Raw genomic sequence first — 11,178 nt, 5'->3', positions numbered from 1 at the left:
CCGGAGCCGGCCCGAGCGGCGGGCGGGGGGCGCGGGGCCTCCGCACGGCCCAGCCCCGTCCCGTCCGCGCTCGCGGGGCCCGGCCTGGAGCTTCCGTGCATGGAACCCGATTTCGGTTACGCGGGGCGCCCGGGGCTCCGGGCCGGCTCTTTCTCCCTCCGGCCAGCTTGGGGATTCGGGTGGTTACACGGTTGGCGTCCCACGGAAAGGCCTCCCGTTAGTGGCACACTTGCGGCCGCCGCCGGGACGGGCCGGCGTAGAGCTTGGTTCGTAAACTGTCCTGGGAATCCGTGTTGGGATGGGGTGACTGCCGTCCAGCCCGCCGCCGCTTCATCCCCGAGCAGTTAGGACCCCAGACCGCCCGTTACGTTCCCCCAGCAGTGAGCGTGCCTGGTTGACGCCCTTGGGAGGGTAACTGAGAGAAAATCCGGGCGGTCAGAGTGGGAAGCTCCACGCCGGGCGGCCGGAGTGGGCCCTGGGCCGGCTCCTCGCCTGTGCACGCCCGCTCTCCCGTCTGGCCAGGTGTAAGCGTCTCGCCCCTTTTCCAGTTAGCACCACTTAGTTGGTCTATGTTTAGTTCCCATCCATTCCCTACCGCACGCGGGCCCAGGCATGAAACACTTAGAGAGGTCAGGCCCCAGCCGGTGGAGGGGGCGGCGAGCGGAGCTAGTGAGGGCGGTGGTCGGGGCTCTGTTCTTTGGAGGTGAGGGGCCCTCGGTGTGGGCTCGTTTTCGCGGAGAGGAACTTAAGGGTCTCGCTTGATTGAAAGGTCCCGCGTGTCTGCAGGCACCGTTGGATCTCGGCACCTAGAACTGGCGCTCAGTCATCCGCACACTTGGGCCGCGCCGATCTCTGGCAGGTGCGGGAGTGGCGGCGGGGCGGCCCCCATCAGCCCCGGGCCTCCGTCCAGCCTGTGAAGCAATCCTGCTGGTGAAGGGAGAGACTTCCGTGCGAGTCCCGGGCTCGGGTGTGTCACGTGCCCTCTGGCGGGTCAGGCCAAGGTCTCGTGCGGCACAGTCACCGGAGCACTCGGCCGCCGGGCGGGAGAAAGGGGCGGGCGGCACGTCTGTCCCCGCGGTCCCCGCGGTCCCAGAGGGACTTGTGTCCGAGACGTTGCCTCGGGCTGCCCGCCTTCAGCTTCTCTGCCCTGCAGTTTTGTGCGCGGGCCCTGTTTCTTGTTCTGTTCTGTTTTTGAACGTCTGCGCCCTGTTTCCTTCAGTGTGACACGCCTTACGTGCTCTCTCCGTGGGGACGTGGCCTGAAGGGCCCTTGAGGACCGCTTCATGGCCTGTGGAGGCGCCTGGTCTGTGCGCACGGGCGGATTGGGAGAGGCCGGCTCACCGGAAGTCACCCGGAGGGGCCTGAGGGCGCTGCGCAGAGGGAACCCTTTCCTTTGAGGGACCCGGTAGCTGCATTGTAAGTCGGCTTTGGAAGCAAAAGCGAGAGAAAAGTCCATTTGTGCCCAGGCAGGCAGGATCTGTTTTATTTATTTTCTGTGGCCGTGCGCTACCCTCTGTGAAGCACCCAGCTGGCCCCTTGACTGAGGCCCGCACGGCTGTATCTGAATTACCCAGTGAGCCGGTTTGCGTCGGCAGAGTTAACTTTACGGCGAGCAGTTAAAGGAAACGAGTCCTGGGTGGTGGCCCTGCTTTTGGGCCGTCGCTGTGTTTGTCACACTACACATCTCCCTGGTCCCCTTGGCTTCTCCGGCCTTTGGGGCGGTGCTGCGGAGGGAGCGCTCCCCCCAGGCTGGTCTAGCCACCTGCGAGGGCACACCAGCCAGTGGTGTCTGCTGGAGCCTGGCGGGCACCTGTGTGGAGCGGAGCTGGGTGGCGTGGAGGCGCTTGACCAGGGCCTCGGCGAGTTGTCTGCCAGTAGAGGCTGGAGCGGGGAGGGGCCTAGTGGCTGGGATGAGGATGGGGTCGGCTCAGGCCGTGTCGGGGGCCCTGGGAGTCGGGCGCTAGAGAGCGGTCTGGGGCTGCTCCTGAGAGCTCTTGGCAGGTGGTGGAGGTGTTGACGTTTATTTGCTTAGTTCTGGGTGCCTCCTGAAGGGCTGCGATCAGAACTGTGCAACGAGAAGGGTCATCCGACTTGAGTGAACAGGATGGACTGAAATGGAGGGAGACTGCGAGCCGGGAGGCTGGGCGGAAGTCTCGAGGTCTCTGACGGGCAGAGCAGCGGGCCCTGCATCAGGGGTGTGTGGTGGGGCTAGGGAGAGTGGGGGTGAATGGGGATCCGAGGTTTAGGGGCCCCAGAGTAGGAAGCAGGGCTGCGCTGTGACGCGTGTGGCGGGACCACTGCGGGTACCCCGGGGGTGCAGAGTGAGACAGCGAGCCCTGGTCGTCGTCTGGTGGGGAGGCTACTCTGAGGAGGATCCCACTGGGCAGGAGTCCATGGCCTCTGGTGCAGTGACGTGGGCAGAGGCTGATGGGAGGGAAGGGGCATGCAGAGGCCCCTGGCTGAGGTGAGGCGGGGCCGCCCCGGTGCGGGGAGTGGCTCCAGGTGGAGATCCTGGCCACTGTGCTGCGGCGGAACAGGTTGGGAACATGGGCAGAGTGACTCCTCCCTCACTGCCCCCCCGTCCAGTTGGCCTCTCCTCTAGCCTGGACACTCCTGTCCATCCTGAGCTGCACACCCTGGTGTGTTCTCTGTCTCCACCGTGTTTTACACCAGTGGCTTTCGCGCTTTATTTGTAGCAGTAGAACTTCTTTGGTTTTGCATCTTACGTTGTGAGAAATTCTGGTAGGTTAAGTGGGTCAAGCTGGAGCCGCTGTGGTGCCCGTGAGAGTGGGGAGCCCTGTCTTGCACGTCCCCATCCCGCCCTCCCGCCTCTGGGGCAGAGCTGAGGTGTCCCAGGGCCCCCTCAGGTCTCTTGCCTTGATTGATGCCTGCTCCCTTCCTCCCTCCCTGTCCCCAGCCTTCAGTGCTGTCCTGTGCCATCCTGTATGTCTCATGGTGTCCCATCCATTCTCTGCTGGGCCACCAGAGTGACCTTTCTAACAGAAGATCTGATGTGCCTTAAGGTTTGGGTCTAAAATCCTTGTGGGCACTGCTTGATGGCCTGGCCTCGCATCCCTGGTTGGCCTCATCGGCCACTGTTCACCGTGTTTGGCTCCTGCCGCGGTGACCCAGTGCTGTGTCCTGGATACAGGACACTTCCTTATCTCTGCCTGTCCAGCTGCCGCTTCCTGAATCTCTCTGGGGTCCCCATCTCTCTCTCCAGTCCCAGAAAGAGGCTCTTCCTCTGCTCCTCTGTTGCTCCCACCCACCTGTGACCAGTGGTAGGTGTGCTGGAAAATGTTTAACAGCGGGCTTCGGTGGGCCGTGGCGGGGGAGTGGCACCACCCAGCATGGCACTGGGGAGATGCTCACGTGGCAGGCGGTCAGGGCCCCCTCCCGCGACCCTTGCAGATGGATTTCTCTCTCCCCATGGAGGTTCTTTGAAAACAGGAGTGAGGCTGCAGGGTTTTTCCTAATCTTTCTGTCTGACGATGTCGTGTCAGCGAAGACCCTAGCGGGCAGACAGGAAAGGGGACTCCGCGAGGCCCGTGGGTGTCTGAGGGCTCAGGAAAGTCAGCGCGGCCCATGGGCCTCGACTCTGGGTGGCGGAGGCCGCCTGTAGGGAGGGCGGCAGGGGACACCTCTGTCCTCGTCAGCATGGACCTTTGTCTTCCACAGATGAGCAGCAACAGCGCTAAGAGAGCACCCACAACAGCGACCCAGCGCCTGAAGCAGGACTACCTCCGGATTAAGAAAGACCCCGTGCCTTACATCTGTGCTGAGCCCCTCCCTTCCAACATCCTTGAGTGGTGAGGCTCTGCGTCCTCCTTCGCCCACACCACCCGTCACCCGGCTTCTCGGGCTGGGCTTTGTGGGCCGGATGGGCCATCTCGGTGCGGGGAAGGGGCTCCTGTACCCTTGGCAGGTGTGAGTGGACTGCGAGGCCTGTGGACGCTGCCCAGCTGTCTTCACAATGGGCAGCAGCTGGGGGTGTGGTGGGCTGTCCTTGACCCCTGCCCGCTGGGGCCAGAGAGAAGGTCCTTCCTGGGGAGGCTTTGGGGCCTGCAGGCCTCACGGCTGTTGGAGAGGCTACACGTTTAGACTCTCCTTCTCTGCTCTTCGCTTCTTGGCGCTGTGAGGCGCCCTGTCTTACCTTGGCGAGTTGGTGGCAGGGCGCGGGTCCTGATGCTCCAGCTCTGTGTCTTGGGAGCGTGCGCGTCTCATAGTGACCGCGGCCGTGTTGTAGAACTGCTCCTGCCCGGTTTGCTGGTGATTTTGTGAGACACAGAGCGCAGGCCTGAGACCATAAGGAGCGTTTCCTTCTCGTTATGTTTTGTCCTTAACAAATACTTAAAAATTTCTTTGAAATCCAGAGAAAAGAGATCTGAGTTAAAAAGCATTTTCCAAGGTGGACAGGTGTTCGAGGATTCTGGGTCTGCGTTCCTCCCTTGGCTCGCAGAGAAGGGCCAGCACTGGCAGGTGGGGTGGAGGGTCTCAGCGGGGATGCTGGCCTTGGCATGTGGGGGAGGCGTCAGTGTCGCAGCAGAGCTCTCCCTGCCCCCAGACGACAAAAACCAAGCGTGGCCCCCAGGACGTAGTTGGCAGGTGGACAGATGGATTCCATGGCAGTCTAGGGGAACATCCTCATTGTGTGGGCCCCTGCTGCATGTGAGTCGAGTCGGGTCCTACGCTCCGTCATTCGTTAGGAGGAGCCGCTGCAAAGGAAGAGGTGCAGGGCAGAGTCTATTGGAGACCGGACGCAAGCTTCGCCTCCCCTGTGGTGAGCTGTGACAAGCCCTGTGAGGTGCATCCACCAGGGAAGCCTTTTCGGGACTGAGCACCAGGGATTTCAGTGGGGTGGGTCACGGGCACCTCTGCCTGGTGCCTGCCAGTGTTCCAGGCTCCCAGCAGGACAGCAGGCTTCCCTTCAGCATTAAGCACGTTTTTTGCACAAATAGTTGAGATGCATTGGGGTGGTGAGAACCCCTTGGAATCCAGTTCCCAGACGCTGGCTGAGGACAGCAGTGTCAGGCCTGCTGCGTGGGCTCTTCTGCTCAGCTGTGGGTGTAAGAGCGCATCTTTTTGGAAGAGGCCTGTGTCCTCCGCGCCTTCCTTGCTCTGCTGCCCCAGGGCTGCGGGGCGCCCTCAGAGCCCTGCTCACCGGCCCTTCCCGGCGTCCTCAGATTGGGCACAGGAATCGGGAGCAGTAACAAATTAAGGCCACGTTCCTTGGTGTGTTCCTGGTCTCCTGACATAGGACGACAGTATTTTTTGAGTCAGACGTTAGCAGGCAGCAGGGGGTAGGGGTTGTCGCAGCGTCCTGCTGGGAAGCAGGGCCCGAAGGGGCTGTTCCTGACCTGTGCTCAGTGTGGCCGCTGTGGTATTTTTGGTTAGGTCTACTTTCTTCTTTGTGCTTTTCTGTCTTCTTTGAAGATTCATTAGCTCAGGGACTTCCCTGGTGGTCCAGTGGTTAGGACTCTGCGCTCTCACTGCCGAGGGCCCAGGTTCAGTCCTTCATCGGGGAACTAAGATCCCACTAGCCGAGAGGTGCGGCCAAAAAAAAAAAAAAAATTCATAAGCTCAAATGCTTCTTAAAGTAGAGATGAAGCCTCGTTTATTCGCGTGGAGAGCAGAGTCCATGGGGGCTGGTGCTCCTGGACTGAGGCTCCCTGCGTGTGAGGACTTTGGTGACAGTCACAGGCTGTCCCTGTCCCTCCTGCTGGAGGGCAGCTGCTCTGAGGTCGAGTCTGGTTCTTCCAGGACATCAGGGCCGGGGACCCAGCCTCTGCGTGTCTCCAGCTGTTCCCAGGTTAGCTACTGCGTGATATTTGGGCATGCTGAAAAATACCAGATTTCAGGTACGTCTCAAGAATAAATTGTGAAGTTAATTGTGTGTGTGTGTGTGTGTGTGTGTGTGGTACGTGGGCCTCTCACTATTGTGGCCTCTCCCGTTGTGGAGCACAGGCTCCGGACGCGCAGGCTTAGCGGCCATGGCTCACGGGCCCAGCTGGTCCGCGGCATGTGGGATCTTCCTGGACCGGGGCACGAACCCGCGTCCCCTGCGTCGGCAGGCGGACTCTCAACCACTGTGCCACCAGGGAAGCCCGTGAAGTTAATTTTTAAATCGTCAGTTGATGGTTAGAGAGGATTAGCTTTTTGCATATTGTGTTGTGGATACAAAAGTACTCTGGAAAACTTGGGAGACACAGCCTCCCTGATCCTGTTACAGAGCGGCTAACATGCCAGCAGCTGGAGAAGCTGCAGAGCTGGGAGCTGGGTAGCTGGTCGGGTTCACCCTTCAGCTCACCTGTTGAACGTCTATGAACGTCTAGTTGCGGGTGGGCGCTAAAAACCCCGGCCTTGGAGTGACTCAGATTTTGGAGAATTTGCCGTCCCTAAAGCCAACTCATTTTCTTCCCTCCCTCAGGCACTATGTGGTCCGAGGCCCTGAGATGACTCCCTACGAAGGTAAGTCTTTGCCCTGAGTTAGAGGAACAGGTGGTGGCGTCTGTGTTCAGAACTGCCCTTGCCTGAGAAACACCTTCTGTTTGTAAATAACGCTGTTTCTAGTTTGGATGTGCGTGAGGTAGACCGCACGCGTGTGGAGCCCCTTCTGGTTTCCTGCAAGTCGTAGAGGGGTTTGCCCAGTTTGGTTTTGCCCATGCGCCTCCGTCTTCAGGGGCTGCTGTGAGTATTGAATTTACCCAGCCTCTGACGTCAGTGGGATCAGAGCTGAGAGAAGAGATGGGGGAAAAGTAAGACTAACATGTGTATTGTTGAAGGAAGGAAAGGTCATTTCCTGAGTGCTTACTCTGTGCTGAGTCCTCTGAGCTGAGGGGCGGCCCTCTGTGCGGGTAGGACCCTGAGGTGTAGGGGGCCGCAGGGCCTGCCGTGGTCAGGTGATACTACCCAGCATCCTCTGGTGTTTGCAGACAGATCTCGGAGCTGTCGGTCAGTGAGCCTCCAGGGGCCCGGGGAGCCTGGCGCCAGCCTCCGGGTGGTGGAGCCTGGGGCAGAGCCATGGCCAAGTGGGCACTCTAGTCCCTGGGTCCTGATTTCGGGTGGCCGGAGCAGCACACTTGTGTCTTCCTACTGGGGGCTTGTGCATTCGATTCCACTAGAGGACCCGTGCTACCAGGGAGGAAGTGTGGGTGTTCTGGACGCCCAGGAGTGTTGTGGGTAGTTGGGCAGACAAGTCACTAGCCTCGTGGGACTCTTGTGGCCCAGGAATCCCTGTTGGGGGATGACCTGCCCTAGGGAAACAGTGTGCAGAAGCGTATCTATAGGGTGGGCGTGTCATGACCACAGGGTAATGGGCTCGGCGATGGCCTTGCGTGGGGTTCCAGGAGAAAGGGCGGAAGACAGGTTGCAGAACAGCTTGCACAGCTCATATTAAAACGCTTATGAAACACACGATACGTTTTTAGCGAACTTGGACAGACACCGAAAGCAAGCAGCGTTCTCTCGCGAGTAGGGTTAGGCCTGGTTTCAGAGTTTTCTTATTCTTTGTGGTTTTAGCGTTTAACGTACAGTAGTGAGCGCTGCTTACTAATTGTGTGATGAGAGCCCCACACACGCTGCGCCCAGGACCAGCCAGAACTGTTGGTGGCGTAAGTGAGGCTGGCACCTGGGCAGAGGGTAGAGGTGGCAGGGGGAGGAGAGGGCAGCCCCGAGTGAGCGGTGTGGTGGCTGGGACTGCAGGGGACCCCGCCCACCAGCCCCTCTGAGCTGGACGAAAGGCTCCCCTTTTCCAGACCCAACCTCGCCACTCTTGCTCTCATTTGCCCCGTCTGTTCTGTGTGTCCCTGCTGTTCCCGGCCTTCAGGCTGGGAAAGTCCTCATCCTCCTTGTAAAGCTTTCCTTCGGAGACCAAAGCTTTTCCTGATGCCCTCCCCCTGCTCCGCTGCACCCCGCCCACACACTGCCCTTCTCCCCTCAGCACCTGCTGCTGTGCCCTCTCCTGATGCCTGTCCCCTCCTCAGCTCAGGGCTCTGCTGTCTGCAGTGCCATCGTCTGCTGACTCTGTTCCCATCAGGGTCTCGGAGGGACCCTCAGAATCGCCGCATCTAGTGGATGGCTCTCAGGCCTCAGGTCTGGGCCTGTGTGGACTCTGATGTGTGGACTTTGGCTCCCTCCTCCTTTGCTCCTCTGACTCCTGGGTGCTCTGACCCTTCCCTCCCATGCCCACGTCTGTCTGGCTCCGTGTCGGTTGCCCGCTGACCCGGTTCTTGCTCTGGGCTCTGCCAGTGCCAAAACAGTGACACTAGTTTCACAGTTCAGGTGGGCTTCCCGGTAGTACACGAGTGTTGATCTGTGTCTAGAGGTTTTAACAGCATCCCATTAAAACCCTAACAGAGGTTTTTGTAGGTGAGCACAGACTTATTCAAAAACTGGTTCTAAAACTTACGGGAAGGCGAAGGACCTAGAATAGCTAAAATAGTTTTTTAAAATCATAAAACTGGGGGAGTCACTGTGTCTGGTTCTGAGACTCTGCAGTGTCGTTGTATGGACTGGATGGTGTGGCCGGGGCGGGCCCTGGGGTGGAGCCGGGCCCAGGGATCGTCCTGCACAGCTTCTCTGAAAGCGGGGCAGGGCCGGAGGTGCCTGGGCTTCCAGGCGCGGTTCTCCTAGGCCTCCTCCCGACCCGGTGCTCTCAGTTTTGTGTCTGTCCCGGGGCTCGGTGCCCGCGGACACTTGGAATGAAGCCGGAGGAGAGGCCCAGGGGCCTTTCACGCCCTCGGATGCACATCCCGGCCCAGGACGGACCCTCTGAGGTTGGGAGTGTGCGCCTGGGTGCAAGGAGAACTGCAGGCCCCGCCCCCGTGGACCCTGCTCATGGCTCTGCCTGAGCCCGGAGCCCTTCCCTCTGGGGACTGGCGGGTGGTGCCGACGGGTCCCCTCTGGATCAGCCAGGCGGGGTCGCCAACCCTCCCCCGCCCCCGACTGAGCGAGACGGACAGTGTCCCTGTGGTGTGAGCCCACTGCTTCCCGTCACGACTGCGCCACCATGGTCTTCTCTGGGCCGAGTGCTTGTTCCCATCTCCTGTGCTTTTTCCATTTTGGCTTTTCTCAGTACTTGTGGGTGCAGGTGTGCTTCAGTATCGCTTCTAGAGTTAGTCCTCTGCTGGTGGCCTTGTCTGTGTGCTGAGATGTCTTCGCAGGTGACACTGGTCTCAGTTACCCCTCCACCCCCGACAGTGAGAATGGAAGCGAGAGCACACCAGGTAGCTGGGATGCTGCAGCTGTACAAGGCGGTGGGAGGCCTTCCCCTGGTGGGGTGCTGGAGCGGAGACCTGCGGGGCTGGGGGGGCAGCTGGGAGTTCCAGTGGGAGGACAGGGCAGCTACCCCAGGCCTCGCTGTACATGCACGCATGCACAGACACGCACACGTCTCTGTGAAACTCACGTTCTGCCCCGCCGGTGTGGGTGGGCCCAAGGCTCTGCATTTCCAACAGGCTCCCAGGTGCCACCCTGAGAGCAAGTGGGTGAGGCCTCCAGTGGGGACGGGATGGTGGGACCTGGAGCCGGGTGGGCAGGGATGGAAGCCAGGGGCCCGGTGAGGTCACTCCAAGCTTTGGGGGCTGCGTCTTTGAGAAGGTGGGGCCGCTGGGATTTGCTGATGGAGTAGGTGTGATACGGGAGCAGGGGCCCCCCAGAGTTTAGTCTGAATAACTAAGAGGACAGAGCTGCTGCTTGAGGGAAGAAGCAGGAATTCCATCTTGTACCCGACTGGGGCAGTGTTGCTGGGACGGTCAGTGGGAGGGTCCGGAGGTGCCGGGAGGATGCCAGAAGGAGCCGGGCTCGGGTCGGGCCTTGAGGAACGGTTGTGAGGCCTGAGATGGGGTCACGTGGCCCAGCGGGGATGTCTGGTGACTTCAAGGTCAGGAATTTTACATAAAGGAGACGGAGCATCTGGCAGGGCTTGGTGGGGAGCAGGGGGGTCAGAGTTTTGTTGTTTACTTGTTTTTAAGGGAGGGAAATGACGGTGCGTTCGCCTGCTGCTGGGTGTGTCTGGTGGCGGAGAGGCAGGTGGTGCAGCAGTGAGGGGACCGGAAGAGCTGCCACTCTCGGGGGGTGGACGTGGGGCCAGCGAGGAGCCTGGAGGCTCTGTCCTGATGCTCTGCTCTCGGGGAGGGGGGCACGCGAGGGTGGAGGAGGGACGTGTAGTCGGCAGTGGGGGTAAGGGCCCCCCCAGGTTGGTGGTCGTGAGCCCCAGTGAGATGTGTGTGTTCCAGGAATGGTCGGCTGGTGGGTAGGGGGTGGGGAGACCTAGCTGGGCCGGGCCGGGACCCTGAGGGCAGTGAGGGCCTGTCGCGCTCTGAACAATGACAGGGCTCCTTCTCTGTTCTGATACAGGTGGCTATTACCATGGAAAACTAATTTTTCCCAGAGAATTTCCTTTTAAACCTCCTAGTATTTATATGATAACTCCCAATGGAAGATTTAAGTGCAACACAAGGTAAGGCGTCCGGGGTGCTTCTGAAGTGGGACTGGGGTCCTGAGGAGTGTGCACCCCGCTGACTGGGTCCCTTTCTTCAGGCTTTGTCTTTCCATCACGGATTTCCACCCAGACACGTGGAACCCGGCCTGGTCTGTCTCCACCATCCTGACGGGGCTCCTGAGCTTCATGGTGGAGAAGGGCCCCACCCTGGGCAGCATTGAGACTTCGGACTTCACAGTGAGCTGGGGGCGGGAGGGGGCCAGCGCGGTTGATCTCCACAGCTGCTGCACCCAGTCAGGACAGCGACACCTTGTTATCGGGCTTTCATTTCTCTCCCGTTTTAAGTAGGGGTCAGGTCTAGCATCGTCAGTGGATGACGCAGGAAGGTGAACAGCCTTAGGAGACCACACGTCAGCCTGTCACGAGGAGCATGCTTGTGGAGTCCTCTCCACACCGAGAAGACAGCAGCCCTCGACTGTCAGTCTGCGTTTAGATGTGAAAGAATTGAAATGAGCCTTCGGGCTAATATTTCTCCTTTTCTCTTCCTAGAAAAGACAGCTGGCTGCACAAAGTTTAGTGTTTAATTTAAAAGACAAAGTGTTTTGTGAATTGTTTCCCGAAGTCGTGGAGGTAAGAAAGTGAAAGTTGGCCATTAGTTTTGCTTTCCCCATGTCAGGGACACTTTGATTCGATACTTTCCACAGAGAATGTGTGCTCCTGTACTGCAGACCGGGAGT

At 59.8% G+C, this 11,178-nt stretch overlaps 1 protein-coding gene across 2 annotated transcripts in view; it reads left to right on the top strand.

Annotated features, from left to right (window-relative positions):
• The first annotated feature begins 3,674 nt into the window (after window positions 1–3,674).
• UBE2J2 (ubiquitin conjugating enzyme E2 J2) overlaps window positions 3,675–11,178 on the top strand; it is a 9,032-nt gene continuing 1,528 nt past the window's right edge. The window contains exons 1-7 of one of the 2 annotated variants that reach the window (XM_007448911.1): window positions 3,679–3,809; window positions 5,505–5,509; window positions 6,143–6,182; window positions 6,428–6,468; window positions 10,357–10,459; window positions 10,540–10,678; window positions 10,991–11,071. In XM_007448911.1, the coding sequence (XP_007448973.1) occupies window positions 3,679–3,809; window positions 5,505–5,509; window positions 6,143–6,182; window positions 6,428–6,468; window positions 10,357–10,459; window positions 10,540–10,678; window positions 10,991–11,071 (540 nt within the window). Of the gene's footprint in view, window positions 3,810–5,504; window positions 5,510–6,142; window positions 6,183–6,427; window positions 6,469–10,356; window positions 10,460–10,539; window positions 10,679–10,990; window positions 11,072–11,178 lie in introns of both variants that reach the window. The other variant, XM_007448910.1, reaches the window with a different exon arrangement.

The sequence above is a fragment of the Lipotes vexillifer genome, unplaced genomic scaffold, assembly GCF_000442215.2.
Source record: "Lipotes vexillifer unplaced genomic scaffold, Lipotes_vexillifer_v1.1 scaffold835, whole genome shotgun sequence".
Taxonomy (NCBI): domain Eukaryota; kingdom Metazoa; phylum Chordata; class Mammalia; order Artiodactyla; family Lipotidae; genus Lipotes; species Lipotes vexillifer.
Note: the sequence above shows the minus strand (reverse complement) of the source record. Positions and strands in the feature narration are given on the sequence as shown.